Source organism: Urocitellus parryii, chromosome 4 (assembly GCF_045843805.1).
Source record: "Urocitellus parryii isolate mUroPar1 chromosome 4, mUroPar1.hap1, whole genome shotgun sequence".
In the NCBI taxonomy this organism is placed as follows: Eukaryota; Metazoa; Chordata; class Mammalia; order Rodentia; family Sciuridae; genus Urocitellus; species Urocitellus parryii.
Genome location: NC_135534.1, coordinates 22,826,918 through 22,843,144, shown reverse-complemented (window position 1 = coordinate 22,843,144; position 16,227 = coordinate 22,826,918). Strand labels below are relative to the sequence as shown.

At 42.1% G+C, this 16,227-nt stretch overlaps 1 protein-coding gene across 3 annotated transcripts in view; it reads left to right on the top strand.

The window, feature by feature from the left end:
* Ext2 (exostosin glycosyltransferase 2) overlaps nucleotides 1–16,227 on the top strand; it is a 184,466-nt gene that overhangs the window by 72,007 nt on the left and 96,232 nt on the right. For all 3 annotated transcript variants that reach the window (XM_077797465.1, XM_077797464.1, XM_026399167.2), the window contains exon 8: nucleotides 2,033–2,164. In XM_077797465.1, the coding sequence (XP_077653591.1) occupies nucleotides 2,033–2,164 (132 nt within the window). The remainder of the gene's footprint in view (nucleotides 1–2,032; nucleotides 2,165–16,227) is intronic.

The following is a 16,227-nucleotide window of genomic DNA, read 5'->3' as shown; positions in this document are numbered from 1 at the left end:
TTGGAAAAATTAGAGACCCAGAGTAGCCAAAATAATCCTTAGTAAGAAGAGTGAAGTAGGAGGTATCACAATACCAGACCTTAAACTATACTACAAAGCTATAGTAATGAAAACGGCATGCAGTTGGCACCACAATAGACCAATGGTACAGAATGGAAGACACAGAGAAAAACCTTTTATCTCATACTAGACAAGGGTGCCAAAAACATATATTGGAGAAAACATAGCCTCTTCAACAAATGGTGCTGAGAGAACTGGAAATCCATATACAGCAAAATGAAACTAAACCCCTATCTCTCACCATGCACAAAATTCAACTCTAAGTAGATCAAGGACCTAGGAATTAGACCAGAGACCATCCACTTAATAGAGGAAAAGTAGGCTCACATCTTCATCATGTCAGATTAGGCTCAGACTTCCTTAACAAGACTCCTAATGCACAAGAAATGAAATCAAGAATTAATAAATGGGATGGACTCAAACTAAAAAGCTTCTTCTCAGCAAAAGAAACAATCAATTTGTGAAGAGAGAGCCTACATTTTGGAAGCAAATTTTTGCCACATGCATGTCAGATAAAGCATTAATCTCCAGGATATATAAAGAACTCAAAAAACTTAACACCAAAAAAACAAAGAACCCAATCAATAAATGGGTTAAGGAGCTGAACAGATACTTCTCAGAAGAAGATATATATTTGATCAACAAATATATGAGGAAATGTTCAGTATCTCTAGTAAATAGAGAAATGCAAATCAAAACTACTCTAGGATTTCATCTCATGCCAGTCAGAAAGCAGTTATCAAGAATACAGACAACAATAAATGTTGGCGAGATGTTGGGGAGGAAGGCACACTCATGCACTGCTGGTGGTACTGCAAATTGGTGCAACCAATCTGGAAAGAAAGTATGGAGATTCCTTAGAAAACTTGGAATGGAACCACCATTTGACCCAGCTATCCCACTCTTCGGTCTATACCCAAAGAACTTAAAGTCAGCATACTATAGTAACACAGCCACATCAATGTGTATAGCAGCTCAGTTCACAATAGCTAAAATGAGGAAGCAACCTAGATGCCCTTCAATAGATGAATGGATAAAGAAACTGTGGTATATATACACAATGGAATATTACTCCACATTTAAAGAGAATAAAATGATAGCATTTGCAGGTATTTGGATGGAGTTGGAGAATATCATGCTAAGCAAAATAAGCCAATCCAAAAAGTCAAAGGCTGAACATTCTTTCTAATAAGTGGATGCTGATCCATAAGGCAGGGGGCGGGGTGGTTGGGAAAAATGGAGGAACTTTGATGAGGCAAAGGGTAGGGAAGGGGGGTGGGAGCAGGCAAGATGGTGGAATGAGATGGACATCATTACCCTAGGCACATGTATGACTGCACATATGGTGCAACAGTACATCATGTACGATCAGAGAAATGAAAAGTTGTGCTGCATTTGTGTACAATGAGTCAAAATACATTCTGTCATATGTACCTAATTAAATAAATAAATGTTTTTTAAATCTGAAAAAAAAACAACAACCTTTTTACAAGATACAAGCTTGGGACAAACTTTGAGTGCACAAAATTTGAAAGTAAAATTTTGGAAAAATTATACCTATATGTGCATATACACATGGGGGGGCTCTTCTGGGGTGCTGGAATGTTCTCTTACTCGGTAGTAGTTGCAGGATTATGTACTTATGAGAAAATTCATTGGTCTGTTACATTTGAAACTTTTGCAGTTTACAGTATGTATATCTTTAAAAAAAAGACAAAATGGACTTGATATAACACATTGGTATTTTCATCAGCACAGTTTGTCTTATATCTAAATTGACTCCGGTGTGTATTGCATTCTCTTCTGACTGCATTTGGTGAACGCACCCACTGATGGAGCTGGCTTGCACAGCAGGGAGCATTTCCCTAGGCACCCCCATCTTGGGAATAAAGGAATCACCTAGACCCAGGTCCAGCACCTAGTTCCCCACTGTCTGGCTTGCTCACTTACAGCACTGCTGTTTTCTTTCTAGGCACGGTGGTTCTGGGAAGCATACTTCCAGTCGATTAAGGCCATTGCCCTGGCTACTCTCCAGATTATCAATGACCGGATCTACCCATATGCGGCTATCTCCTATGAAGAGTGGAATGACCCTCCCGCTGTGGTGAGTGCGTTCAGTGCTGTCCCACCATGTGAGACATGGTCATGCTGTCAGGGTGGGAGAAAGGAAAAGGAACTATAGTTGTAAAGGTTACTTAAATTCTGCCCTTCTAATGTCCTTCTGAGATGAGAGAGTGCTTTTTAAACGTGGGGACTGAATTAATTCTGAACTGCTGACAAAATAAGAAATGGGGAAGCAGCAGCTCCAGCTTTTTCTCAGTGTGCTTAGGAAGACAGTCTGTTTATTTATGGTCTAGATAAGTGGGGAGGCGTGAGTCTTGGAAATCAAAGACTTCCTGATGATTTTTGCAGTCCTGGTGCTAAGAACTCTTGAAAAAGTTCTGGAAGCAACTCAATAATAAGCTTGTGTTTAGAGCCTCCTCTCCCCACCGCGCTGCGTGCTCTGCGTGTGTTATTTCAGTTGACATTCCGACCCCTGGGAGGAAACCAGTGAGCGAGTGCCATGCCGATGTCGCAGCCCTTTGCGTTGCCACAGTACTTGCTGTGCCTTCCAGAGAGAGAGAGGGCACAGACAGAGGCTGTCCTTGGGGCTCCTCCTCGCCAGCGGGTCGCTAGGCACTTGTGCTGTGGGGAGTTGCCTTGCTTGTCCTGAGTTGGCCTTCAGCTAGAGCTGCAGGCTGCTGCCTGCTGTCTTAACGCAGGACCTGCTTTTCTGTTCCCTTCCCTGCCCCGTCTGTCCATCCTTCCTTCTTTCGTCCAGCCCTTTTTGAGTGGGGACTAGGTTTTAGGCACTCTACGAGGCAGTCCTGGCCTCTCTGCCATTTGGGAAGCTAGTGAGGGAAGCTCCGTGTAAGTCCTATACTGGGGTGGACCACAGGGGTACAGGGCAAGTGTCGCACCTCCTGGGACGCCCCTTAAGGGGGTGAGGACATATGCTTGTGGCAGAAATAACAGTGAGTACCTTTTGCCTGATGAGGTGGCATTTCCTTCTTCCCATCCCTTCCTTGAATCTGTTTCCAAAGGTGACCCTTCACAATGTTTCCATTCGTAATTAAGCATAATTACATATTTAAAAATGCAAATAGTATCACGCTATAATTTTTTTCTGCACCTGCCTTTTTTATATTAAGGACAGATGGTAGAGTCGCTTCCATTTCACTCTGTAGAGGTGTTTTGGGGTGTCTGTATGCCACTCTCTTGTTTGGGGTGCCTATGTGATACATCTATTATTGGCAGACATTTAGACTGTTTTCTTTTTTCTACTTTCTAATAGTAAGTATATATATATATATACAATACAAGGGACATTCTTTCTTACCTTTGCATGTGAATATGTAAATATGTCTACAAAATTAATTCCATCTGATAAATTGCTTAAAGAAAACACATTTTGAATGTTGATAGATAGTAACCAATTGCTCTTTCAAAAGCCTATAGTTTCCATAGGGAGCATTTTGGGTGTTCTGGTTCTCCATGCCTCGGTAACCCTGAATTCTTTAACTTTTGCTTATCTACTTAGGTGAAAACCAACCTTTCATGTGTGTTTTTCAAGTGGAAGGTCAATACCTTTATCAGGTTCCCCCAAATAATCCCATTTGTGTTTTGGTTGATATTGAATTTTTAGGTTGTTTTAGACAGTACTCATGGTACTTAGAAAGTGTCATGGACAAAGGAGAGAAGGAGCCATGAGCACTGTGTAAGGTCTTACTACATGGAAGATTTATCTTTCTAGTTGTATATTTAAAGGTTTTATTGATATAGGTTGTTCACAAGTCCTGATTAATTTTTTCTTTAAAAAATACATTTTTTCTTAAATTTTTAATCTTGTGTTCTGATAAAGGAAAACTTTCTGACTTGATAGTTTCTGCATGGTTACCATTTGTGTAAAGACATATTTTGGTTTTTGTATATCAATCTTGTAACTGTGCTCTTCCTGAATTCTATAGGTATTTCACTTTTTTAAGGTGATTTTCTTACATTTTTTTAGATAAATAGTTATATCTACAATTGCTAATTTTTCTTCTTTCGATATTTGCACTGTTTTTCCTTTTATCTAATCGCATCAACTAGTACTTGTAGAACAGTGGTAAACAATGATCTGAAGAGAAGGGCAGACCCTGTTCAGAGAAAGGGAGAAAGTTTGATTCCATCCAGAAGGAACCACAAACTCAAAGGTGCAGGGGAATAATGGAATGGGTGGGTTGGGTGACTTCAAGGAGCCCGCCTGGCAGGAGGCAGGATGTCCTGAGGGGGAGAGGCTGGGCTTGGAGAGGAGCAGATCGTGGGACAAAAGGTGTCTGCATGAGGGTTTGCAGTGCTTTCTGTGGACTGTGGTCACTGCAGCTTCTGAAATAGGGTGTGCCATGGTACGCATGCACAGGGACCAGCCTGTGTGTGACAGCCGTGTGGAAAGGGACCGTGCACAACAGTGGAGGCAATGTTGGAGGCAACAGACTGCTCCAGGGACCCAGGAGAGAACTGAGTGAGGACAGCTAGAGCCGGCTCTGGGTGGCTGACTGCTCTGACTGGTGAGAGAGGGAGAAGTGGAGGAAGACAGAGATATATTGTGTAGTTTATCCAGAGAGGGAATTTGGACATGGTGAGGGGACGTTGGGATCCAGGCTCCATCTAATGGCAGGGCCTCCCCAGGCTGGCCGCCGTCTTCCTCTCCAGGACTCTCTCCCTGCTCCCTTTCAGCTTCTAGATTTCTGGCAGCACAGTGCTTCCTTCCTTCTGTGGACACCCCATGCTTTCCTTCTCTGTGTCTTTGTGAGGTTGGTCCTCCATAGCACGCCTTCCTTCACCACTGACCCTACTTGTCCACATCTTAAGCGTCTCCCAGGGCCTGCTCTTACACGTCTTCCTTCTCCGCCTTCTCCTTGTAACTCTTAGAGCACATTATCTGTTTCTTTCCTGAAAGTTGTAAGCTTTTCTAGGACATTTCTAATTTACCTTGGTATTCATCATAATACCTATGATAATTTAATTCAGATTAGCCCTATGATATATAAAAGAGGGAAGGGAGGATGGAGAGAGGGAGAAAGGGAAGCAGGGATCAGGATCCCAGATATAAGCCAGCCAACACTTGTTCACAGGCCAACGTGATATCCATTATTTTATTTGACCCTCATCCTGCTGGAAAAGTAGGTAAAGTGACGCTGTTTCTCATCTGTGAAGTGGTCATGGTGAGACTGACTCACCGTGTCTGATAACTTGTCCAAGGTCACATAATTATCAGGTTGTGTAACTGAGAACCAGGTCTTCTACCTACAACTCACCCTGTGTGGCCTGTGGGGTTCTGTGGGAGCCATTAAGCCTCCTCTGGGCCGTTCCCAGCATATGTGCAAGTTTAAGCCAAAGAGTATCACATGTGTTCCTCTGCAGGAGAACTCACGGGTGGTGGTCATGACTCAGAAAGTGTGAAGTGGTGGGACTTTATCCTGGGCACCAAGAGAAGTTTAATAAGAATAAATGGTTGGAATTTTAGTTCTCTTTATAAGAACATGGACTAGGAGAAAATATGAAATTTTGTAGTTTTTAAATAGGTGTTTTAGTTGAGTACAGAATGGTTAAAGTGGGGGCTAGGGTTGTAGCTCACTGGCAGAGCACTTGCCTAGCATGTTCAAGGCCTGAGTTCTATCCTCAGTGCCTCAGAAATGGGCAGGGCCGGTGTCTAAGTGCTGAGCTCTCAACATGGGAAAAAAACATGAGCATAAAAAGCAAAAGCTTTATGTATAACTAGGAGAGCTATTATGTATATTTTTCTTTAACTCTTTCTTAAATGGTCCTTTTTAGAAGACTTTGGTGTCTGTCATGCCCCAGGAGCTTAGGTGATGAGACCTGATTTAAAGCAGTGGCCTTACATTTCTGTATCTTCAGAGAAGCAGTGAACAGGAGGCCTGAGTGCTGGTGATTTATAGTTAATTTCCCCCCCTTAGAAACATTTGACCAACTCTAGATGGGGCTACTCTGAGCCCAGTCTGCAGGGGAGTCTCTCCCTAGATTCCATGAAATTTACAGTGTCAGGCACCCAAGGTGGGAGGAGGTGTGGATCGTGGTCAATAAATCAAGGAATGGTCTGTGCTTCTCAGAGATGTGCTGTCGGAGTCTGCCCGGAGCTGAGAGTCTTCTGTTGGCCAGATGCAGCTGCCTTAACTTCATGTGAGAAAGGCCTTGGTGTGAGGATGACAAATCAGCGTGGTGTGGCCTTCAGAGGACTTCTGTCACCAAGTGCTTTGTGGTTCTTATCTGTAAAATGAGGCCGATTACATGAGCCACACTAGGCCACACCCTCAGAACATGTAGAATTGGCCGAATTCGTTCTTGACCATAGCCTGGAAGCTGTGGGTCTGTGTGGATTGGAGGCTTGGCCCTGGGTTTTGAATGGTCTCTCAGGAAGGGTTTCTCACCACTGTCGAGCTTCATCGCCACAGAAGGGTGCGTGTTTTTATTGTTGATTTTCTTGGCTCCTAACATCTAGGCTGCCTGTATTTTTTACCTTCTGTTTCTCTGTCGTCTGATCTTTCTTTCCTTTTCGCACCTATCAGCAAAGCTTGGTTATCATTCTTCACAGTCTACTCCGGCTTTGCTTCTGTGGTGCCATTTCTGGCCTTGCAGAGGCCTTGGCAGGCCTTTGTCCTTGAATCTGGAGCTAACCAGGATAGCTGGATCTTTCCTCAGTCGCCCTCCTTCACCTTACCTTTGCTCCGCCAGATACAAGGAGATAGATAGACATACACGTTAAACTGAGAATGTTCGGATTTCTGGCATGTGCCACTAAACAATATATTCTCAGTGACAATTTAAAAAAATCAAATGTAATGTAGCCTTAGATTATGTAGTGAAGTATTTCCTGTGTTATTTGTCTACAGTATGAATTTGCAGCCCATATTATCAATATTTTTATTTTCTCTACTCTTTTGATAGGACCTTGGGTTTCTTTCAAGTTTTTCATCATAAGTAATCCAAATGAAGATACACCCCATTTTTCTGTTGTGCATTTACCATACCAGACCTGAAACAGAAAGGGGAGGTTGGAAATGTCCTCATTGATGAGGAATTCAGAGAAGTGACTTGAAACAGATTACTGTACCCATCATGAGTGAGCTTCTTCCAGTGGAATCTTGACTGCCATAGTCTTGGATCAGGGCTGGGGAGTGGCGGAACCCTCACCTGGCATGTGTGGGGCACTGGGTTCCAGCCTCATCACCACATTAAAAATAAATAAATAAAGGTATTGGGTCCACAACTGAAAATATATTTTTAAAAATGCACCAGATGACAACTGCATATTCACGTGGACCTCTTCGAGCCTCAGCTCAAGTCCAGTTTTTGAAGAGGGAAAGGGCAAGGGATCGGCTAGGTGAGAGTTACACAGAACAGTTGATGGGCAAGTCCTGTCCATAATATCAGAATCAGAGTTGGGGGAAGAATGTGGGAGAGCTTTTGGGGGCTCTTGCAGCAGCTCTCAAATGTTAGTGTACATTAGACTCTCCTGAAAGACCTGTTAAGGTACAGAGCCCTGCCATTTCACCCCAAGATTCACATTGACTGTGTCCAGAGCGGAAGTCTAGAATTTGCATTTCTAGCAAGTTCCCAAGTCTTGGGTGCTGATGGTGGCTGATCTGGGAACCATATTTTGATGTGGGATGATTTATTGTCTGTATCCTAATTCACTGATGAGAGAGGGCTTGCTTTCGTTTGTTCTTTCTCTCTTTCTCTTTCCCTCTTTCCCCCTCCCTATTCCCCATCCATTTCCTCTTCTTGACCCCAGGGCACCTATGGGAAGCATCCAGAGATTAGGTTCAGGCTGCATCTATTTCAACTACTTGAAGAACTCAGGGCTGCCTGTGCTTAGACGCCCAGATAGCGGCCCTCTCTCACGAGGTTTGTGATTGTACAAACAGCTGAAAATATTACTCAGCTCTGAATACTAACAAGCAATAGATCATCTGCCAGCTGAGGAAGTGCCAGCTCAGATGTATGAAGCAGAACTCTGAAGTTGAAAAGGTACCAGGTTAACAGTCTGTTAGCTCAGCTCAGCGCCCTTGAGCTTCCAGGCTGTGGAATGTTTCTCTGGAATTCGGGAGCCTCCCGTGCCCCCCAGGAGGCCTTCTTGGCATATTCTCAGACCCTTCTTCTTCTTCTTGCTTCCTAGACATGATAAAACTATGTATGGAATTTAGGAATTTTTGCTTGAATTTTAGATAACTTTAAGCTTTTTGAAATCTTATTGTTTTTAGAGACATCATATTTATTGGATTCCATTGCACAAGTGGTCCAGGACACTACCCTAAATTCTAGACCTTTCCATGAGGGCCATTTACTCCTGTGGAAACAAGCTAGACAGCCATGGGTGATCAGCAGTCAGGGAATAAGGAAAGCTGAGCTGGGTCTGCAGTGGGAGCGTTGGCTGATTCTGGTCAAATACAAAATGGAAAAGACTGGGTCACAAGCCAGGTCTGGGTGGAGCATGTATAAGGAATATGAAAGGACAAACTTGGGGATGTCGCTACGATGATCCTGTCAGTCAAATCCTTTGTACGAGTATCTAGGCCCTTCCCAGTAGAGACAGGCTAATATGCCTGGTTAGGGTATTTGTATCTGTGTGGCCACCCAGATGCTGGATGAGTTGTCACACCTCCTGTCCTTGGATGTGGTCCTGTCTCCGCTGTTTACTTGTAGTCCACTTTTGTAGCTCTGGCTTTCCTGGATCAAACCCCTGCTTCCTTACACCCCATGGCTTGTGGATAGGCAGCAGGTGGAGTAGTTCTTAGAGCGTGTGGGAGCTTGGTCTCCCAGCAGGGTCATCGAGAACACACAGTTTTGGCAAAGGTGTCCTTCGTGCACCAGCTCTCACTTATTAGCACATCTGTTCCCTTCCTTTGGTTTCAGGAGCCACTGTGGTTCTCCCTTGAGGTCTGCTTAGGTGATTTACACACAAGCCACCAGGAAAACACAGTGGTTAAGTGTTCTAACCTTAGGATGCCTGGAGAGGAGAGGATCTCAGCCCAGGGCCATAGTACCCTGGAGGTGATGGAAGGAATGTAAGCAGGCATCAGATACTGAGCCACAGGGATTTATTTGGGAAGCAAGGAATACACACTCAAGGGGGAGCACAGGCTGTCTTAAGAGGGAGATGTGCTTTGGGGATTGGGGGCTTTAAAGGAAACTTGTGGAGGGGTGGGTATGGGAAGGTGTGTGGGGATGACATTGGTCACAGGACAGTTGGTGGTGTCTGGCCACCTCAGGATCCTTGGGGTGACGTCATCTCCTTTGTCTATCAATACATCACATTGGGTAAGTACCCATTAGGATGGGTTTCAAATTTCCCTGTGTTCAATCTAGTCTAAAAATGTGTGCATTAGGGGCCAATTTTCCTAAGTGGGTGAATTTCCAGGAACATTGAGATTGTGGATGAAGATTTGCAGATTCCCAGGATGAGGGAGCCCCAGGCCTGGCAGAGAACTAACTGGCTGAGGGGGAGAGGCCCAGGGAGCTCTGGCCTGAAGCCCCTGGAGTGAAGGTCCAGTCACCTCGGCCTTGCCGTGTATCCTTCATACCTGTTTTTATTTCTTTTAGCCTGCCTCAAGGAAATGAATCTCCAGTCCTAATATTCTATCCTTTTACATGTCTCCAGATCAGTAATATTTGAGTGTAATTTTCCAAGAAATGGGTCATTATAGCTATAGATTAGAAAAATTTCCACATTGTTTTTATTAGAGGTTGATGATTCTTGGCTTTTTTGGCTTCCTCCTTTTTTCTCAGCAATATTGCTTTTATGTTTTAAAAATTAATATGGCTTAACACATGTATTCAAACAGTCAAAGTATAGAATAAAAATTAGGGTCTGTTCCCAGGGGCAGCTGCTTTTAACGCAGCTTTCTGCTATTGATTTTTCTATTTCCCCACAGAATGTGTACATTGCAGTCTTTTCACTTTTTACTGAGTGTCACTTGGCTCCTTCCAAGTGAGCAGTTTTTCCTGTTCTCTCCCCTTCACCTGCACGATGCTTTCCTCCCATCTTGCTGTTGGCTGTATCGTCATTTTTCAGTATATGTATTGTGTGCATTATTAGGACTATATAAATATTATTTTCAACTAAACCAAGTCCTATTGATTACATTTCCTTTCATTTTTTTGCTCCAGATCAAAAACAAATTTTTATGATTATTAAAGCATATTAATTATGCAGATCAATGGACTTCATTATGACATTTCCATACATGTATATGTTGTGTTTTGGGCCTGACCCCCTCCCTCCTCTTCTCTCTGGCCCTCCTCTGTCTCCCCTCCCATTTCCCTTTTCTAATGGTCTTTCTTCTGCTTTGGGGTCACCTATTGTTGTTGTTTCCATATGTGAGAGAAAGTGTGATATTTGACTTTCTATATCCAGCTTATTTCATTTAACATGAAACTCCATTTCCATCCATTTTCCTGTAAATGACATAATTTCACTCTTATTTACTGCTGAATAATACTTCATTGTGTATGTGTACACACACATAGACACACATCAGCTTTCTTTGTCCACTCATCAGTTGATGGGACCTTGGATGATTCCATTTCTTGGCCATTGTGAATGGTGCTGCCATAAACATGGGTATGCGGGTATCTCTCTTATATGCTGATTTCATCACCAGAAGTGATGTAGCTGAATCATATGTGAGTTGGGTGTGTGGTTTTGTTTGTTTGTTTGACCTCCATTCAGCGTTCCATGGTGGCTGGTGGGAATTTACCATTTACAGTTCCACCAGCACTATGTAAGGATTCCTTTTTCTCCACGTCCTCGCCAGCATTTGTTACTTTTGTTGTTGATGATAACCATTCTGACTGGGGTGAGGTGATACTCAGTGTGATTTTTGTTTTCATATCCCGGGTGGCTGGAGATGTTGAGCATTTTTTCATATATTTATTGGCCATTTGTACTTCTTTTCAGAAGTGCCTGTTCAGGCCATTTGCCCATTTTTGATTAGATCACTTGCTGTTTTGCTGTAGGTCGTCTCTTCCCTATTGATTGTTTCCTTTGCTGTGCAGAAGCTTTTTAATTGATGCAATCCCATCTGTCAATTCTTGTTTCTGTTTCCTGAGCTGATTTTCCTATTCTGGAAGTCATCGTCTCCATTATCTTGACGTGTTTCCCTTGTGTTTTCTTCTAGGGGTTTCAAATGTTCAGGTTTTACATTAAGGTCTTTGATCTATTTTGAGTTGATTTTTGTACAGAGTAAAAGATAGGGGGTCTAATTCTAACCTTCTCACATGTGGATATCCAGTTTTCCCAGCACTGTTTGTTGAAGAGGTTATCTTTTCCTCACTGTATGTTTTTAGTACCTTTGTCAAGAAATTAGTTGGTTGTTAATACATTTATTCCTGGGTCTCGTGTCCTTTCTTGTATGATGTTTTATTTCCAGGGATTTAATAGTTGCCTTTTTTCTTTCTTTTCTATGGTCCTTTCACTAATTAATTTTTGCTAAATGCTCATATAAAATAGAAAAACAGTCCAGCACAAATAAATCACAGGTTTCTTCTTTCCTTTCCCTTCCCTTCCTTCTCCCCTGCTCAGCCCTCTGCCTTTCTTCCTGGAACCATCTCTCTTCTGGTCCTCCGGGGTCTCCTCCTCCGTTTGGTCTGGTCACTCTCCAGGTCTCTTGCACAATGTTCATCATGACCCTCAGTTTGCCCAGATTCCGGGGACCCCTTCTTTCTCTCTGCTTTATTAAATTCCTTGTTTCCAAATTCCAACAACTTTTTTTGGCTGATTTTTTTCCAGTAGTTTCCCAAGAAAGGGACTATGGGAGATAAATTTTCTGTGTCCTTACATGTCTGAAAATGTTTTTATTCTGTTTTATATTTGATTAATAGATGGACTAGTGTAGAATTCTGGTTTAGGTGGATTTAATTCTCAGTTTTAGAAATATTGCTGTAATATCTTTTTAGGGGGCCGGTGGGTACCAGGCTTTGAACTCAGGCGAACTTAACCACTGAGCCACACCCACATCCCTATTTTGTATTTTATTTAGAGACAAGATCTCACTGAGTTGTTTAGCACCTCTCTTTTGCTGAGGCTGGCTTTAAACTCGTAATCCTCCTGCTTCAGCCTCCCGAACTGCTGGGATTACAGGCATGAACCACCGTGCCTGGCTTAATGTCTTCTTAACCTTTCCATTTTATTATTGAGACATGGAATGTCAGTTCTGACTCCTGGTCTTATATTTGACCTTATTTTCCTCTTGGCAAATTGTGTTCTGAAATTTTATGATGATATATGCCCTGGGGTGAGTAGTTTTTGCCAAGAGTACTAATGTAGGCCTTTTTAAAAATGTAAATTCATGTCTTTCACTTCCAAGAAATTTTCTTCTTTTATTTCTTTATTTTCTTCTGCTGTTACACAGATGATGCATGTACTAGATTGATCCTTATTTTTCTTGTCTTATTATCTCTTGGTTTTTTTGTTCTAATTTTCCAGACCTTTTTTTCCCTTGGTGTTGTCTTTTAACCTTTCTTGAAATTTTGTTCACTTGTAACACGTAAGAGGGTTTTTGAAATTTCTAGTTAATCTCTTTATAGCTTCTATTCTTGTTTTAAGGAGACAATATTTTCTCTCTCTTTAGATATTACTGTGGTATTGTTTTTATTTTTCTTGAGCTCCTTTTGTTGTTCCCTTTAATTCCCTTTTCAATATTTTGGTTGTTACTTTTTTACTGGAAGCTTCCTTCAGATACCTGGTGATTGCTGGAGCTCTTCTTATTTGAAAGCAGGCTCTGAGGGCCTGTAGGGAGTTCAGTGCTGGGCTAGTCTTCCCCAATGGATGGCCTTTACTTAGGCTGGGAAGTTGGGGACTGGTTGTTTGTCCAAATGTTGGTGTTTTTAGGTTGTTTCTTTTGGACAAATTCCTTGATCTGGAGAATCATCTTTCTGCCCTTGGGAGGGGGAGGATGGCTAAGTCTGGGCTACGAGGATCTAGGGAGCTGGATGAGGAAGGAGACAGTTCTCATCTTTCATTTCACAGATTCTTCATCGACTGTTCGGTGTGGTGCCTCACCCAGCCTTGCATGCCTGGAGTCTGGGAGTCTGGAATTTCTCTAAGTTATTTCCCCAGAGTATAAACCTCTCTTCTTCTGCAAAGGTTGGGTCAAGAGTCGGCCTGTCAGTGCATGTCGAGTTTAAAGAGTCTTGGGGCCAACAGTACCTCCAATTCCTGAGTCTTGTTATTATCCTTGAAAGGTTTAGCTGACTTGCTTACTCTATTTATTTGTATTTGCTTTGCTATGTAGTTTATTGTTTTTCTGTCTGTATTTCACTTGTTTAAACAAAGTTTTCCTTTTATTTATTTAAGACAGGGTCTTGCTATGTTACCTACCTGTATCTCAAACTCCTGGGCTCAATTGATTCTCCTGCCTCAACCTCCTGAGTGCGGGAACTATGTGCATGTGCTCTCATGCCCAACTGAAAATCTGTTTTTTTGTTTGTTTGTTTGTTTGTTTGTTTTTTGTTTTTGGTGGTCCTGGTGATTGAACCTAGGGCCTTCGAATGGCAAATAAATGCTCTATCCCAGCCCTGTGTTTTTAATTTTAATTCTTTATTTTTACATAGTTCAGATTAAAGTTCAAAAATGGTATGGAGTGTTTCTGTACACCCCTCATCCAGATTCCTCCATTGTTAATAATTCATCACAGTTGCTTTATCCTTTTTTTTATGTGTGTGTTTCTGAACATTTTAGAAGTTGCAGGGGTAATGCACTGTCACACCTAAAACGTTCTCAATACAGAAGTATGATACAGTTATCAAAAAGCATCAGGAAGTAGTATTGAGTTGTAGCTCAGTGGTAGAGTGCTTGCCTAGCATGTGAGAGGAGGCCCTGGGTTCAACCCCTAGTAGTGCAGCGGTGGGGGGGAGGAGTTAAAAAAAAAGAGGTAAACATTGACACATAGTATTATTATTTAACTATAGACATTATTTAGATTTTGTCAGTTAGCCTAGTGATGTTCATTATAGCAAAAGAGAATCTTAACCCATGCATTACATTAAATTGTATTTTCAGCCTTCTGTAGAATAGTTTCTCAAACTTTCTTTGCCTTGCATGATATTGACATTTTTTAAAAAGAACATGTTAGTTATTTTGCAAAATGTTCCTCAGTTTGAATTTATCTGATGCTTTTGCCCAATTTGATTCAAATTATACATTGTGGGCAGGAGTATCACAAAAGTAATGAATTATTGGGGTATCATTTAGGAGGGTTGTGATGTGAATTTGTTCCAATGCTGATAATGATAACTTGAGTCACACGTTTCTTCTGGGTTTCTGCAATGTCAATGTGCCATTCCCTGTCATCAGGTATCTCGTGGGGAAGGAGTTTGAGATTGTGCCAATAACCTGTTCCTCTTTAGACCTTCATCCCCTGACTTTAGCACTTCTTGAAGACTCTTGCCTGAATTGTTACAGTGGCTGCCAGTTAGTGATTTTCTTCTTATGTTCCATCCACTTTGGAGTGATGTTTCTTCTTTAACCTGAGGATTTTACCTTTAATACGTTTGGGAAAATTCTCATTTCCTCTGTGAGTATTCATGTCTGATTCTCACTCCTCTCTTCTCTGGAATCCTATTGAATTTGTGTTAGATTCTCCCGTTCTCTCCTGGCCTTTTGTTTTGTCAGTTTCACTTTGCTGTTTCTTGGATTTTCTTCGTTTTCTTTTCCCTCTACTACTGGATGATATTTTTCACATCCATTTTCCTGTTTCCTTCAGCTGTGACTAACATGTTTTTACCCATCTGTAGTGATTTAAATTTCAGAGTTTGTAAAGTTTGTCTGGTTCTACAAATCTGTCTCCCTGGCCTTTATTCCTACTGTCTTTTTCCCCCCTTATGTTTTTGATTCCTTCTTTATATCTTTAATCATTTGGGACATTTACTTTATATTCTCTGATTATTTTCTGAGTTCCGTGTCAGATCTCATCTTGTCATTCATCTTCTGCCTGTTGCTTTCGCTGTGTTGTTTCTCGATAGGTTTTATGATTTGAGAACGTGAGTTCATCTTCCCTGAGGTTCTGTGGAGATCTTTACAGCCTAGGGTAAAGGGATATTTCCCAGAGGAATTATTTGTTCACTTTTTTTTTTTTTTTGCTTCTTCTAGGCATTCCAGAGGTACCACAGAGATAAATCACTTTCCACCATTAATTCCTCAGTTGGTGTTTTCATTCTACAGAGTTCATTAAAGCCCAGACATGTTTGAAGACTGACTTCTGTTAAAGTTACTAAGAGGAACCTTCCAGCCCCATCAGTACCCCAAGCTCAGGTTCAGAAAGGAAAGTGAGTTTTGCTGCTTCCACATACTAGTTTCAGGCCGGCCTCTGATGGCGCAGGTCTTCAAGAGGTCTAATTTATTACCCAATGGTGTAATCTCAGCAACTGTATATCTCAGCAACTCAGGAGGCTGAGACAGGAGGATCACAAGTTCAAGGCCAGCCTCAGCAACTTAACAGTACCCTAAATAACTTGATAAGACCTTGTCTCAAAAAAAAAGTAATAAAAGTGCTGGGGACTTAGTGGTAAAACCCCCATCCGCCCCCCGGGTTCAATCCCCAGTATTAAAAAGAAAAAAAAGTTCTAGCTTATGTGTAAGTCTCACCTTGCTCTTCTAGAGCTCAAAGTCCTGTCTGCCCTGCCAGCATCAGCAGGCCCAGCAGCCATGCACCCCCCACCCCATGCCTCCAGCCCACCAGTCCTACCCGGTCAGCTCATCTAGTTTTCTCTTCAGTTTTGGTCCCAGGGACTTACCTTTTTTTCATGGCCTTGGCCGTATATTCAAAAGGATTTTATTTATACTCCATCCTGCATTTCTGCATGTTCTAGAATTATCTTCTAGAACTTTTTAATGCTGGTCAGTAGTGGTGCCCTTGCCTATCTCCTTTGGCCCTGAGGGTTCATGCCTGCTTTTCAGAGAGAAGCAGGGGTGACCATGGCAGACCAAACAGGAGGCCTTGTTAGAATTCCAGGGAAATTGAGATTAAGAAACGACCACATCGTGGGGATCCTCCTTCCTACTCTGTAGCTTTAATGATGGTGGCTGTGCCCTTATCAGCTGAACACTGAACAAATACGTTGATTTTC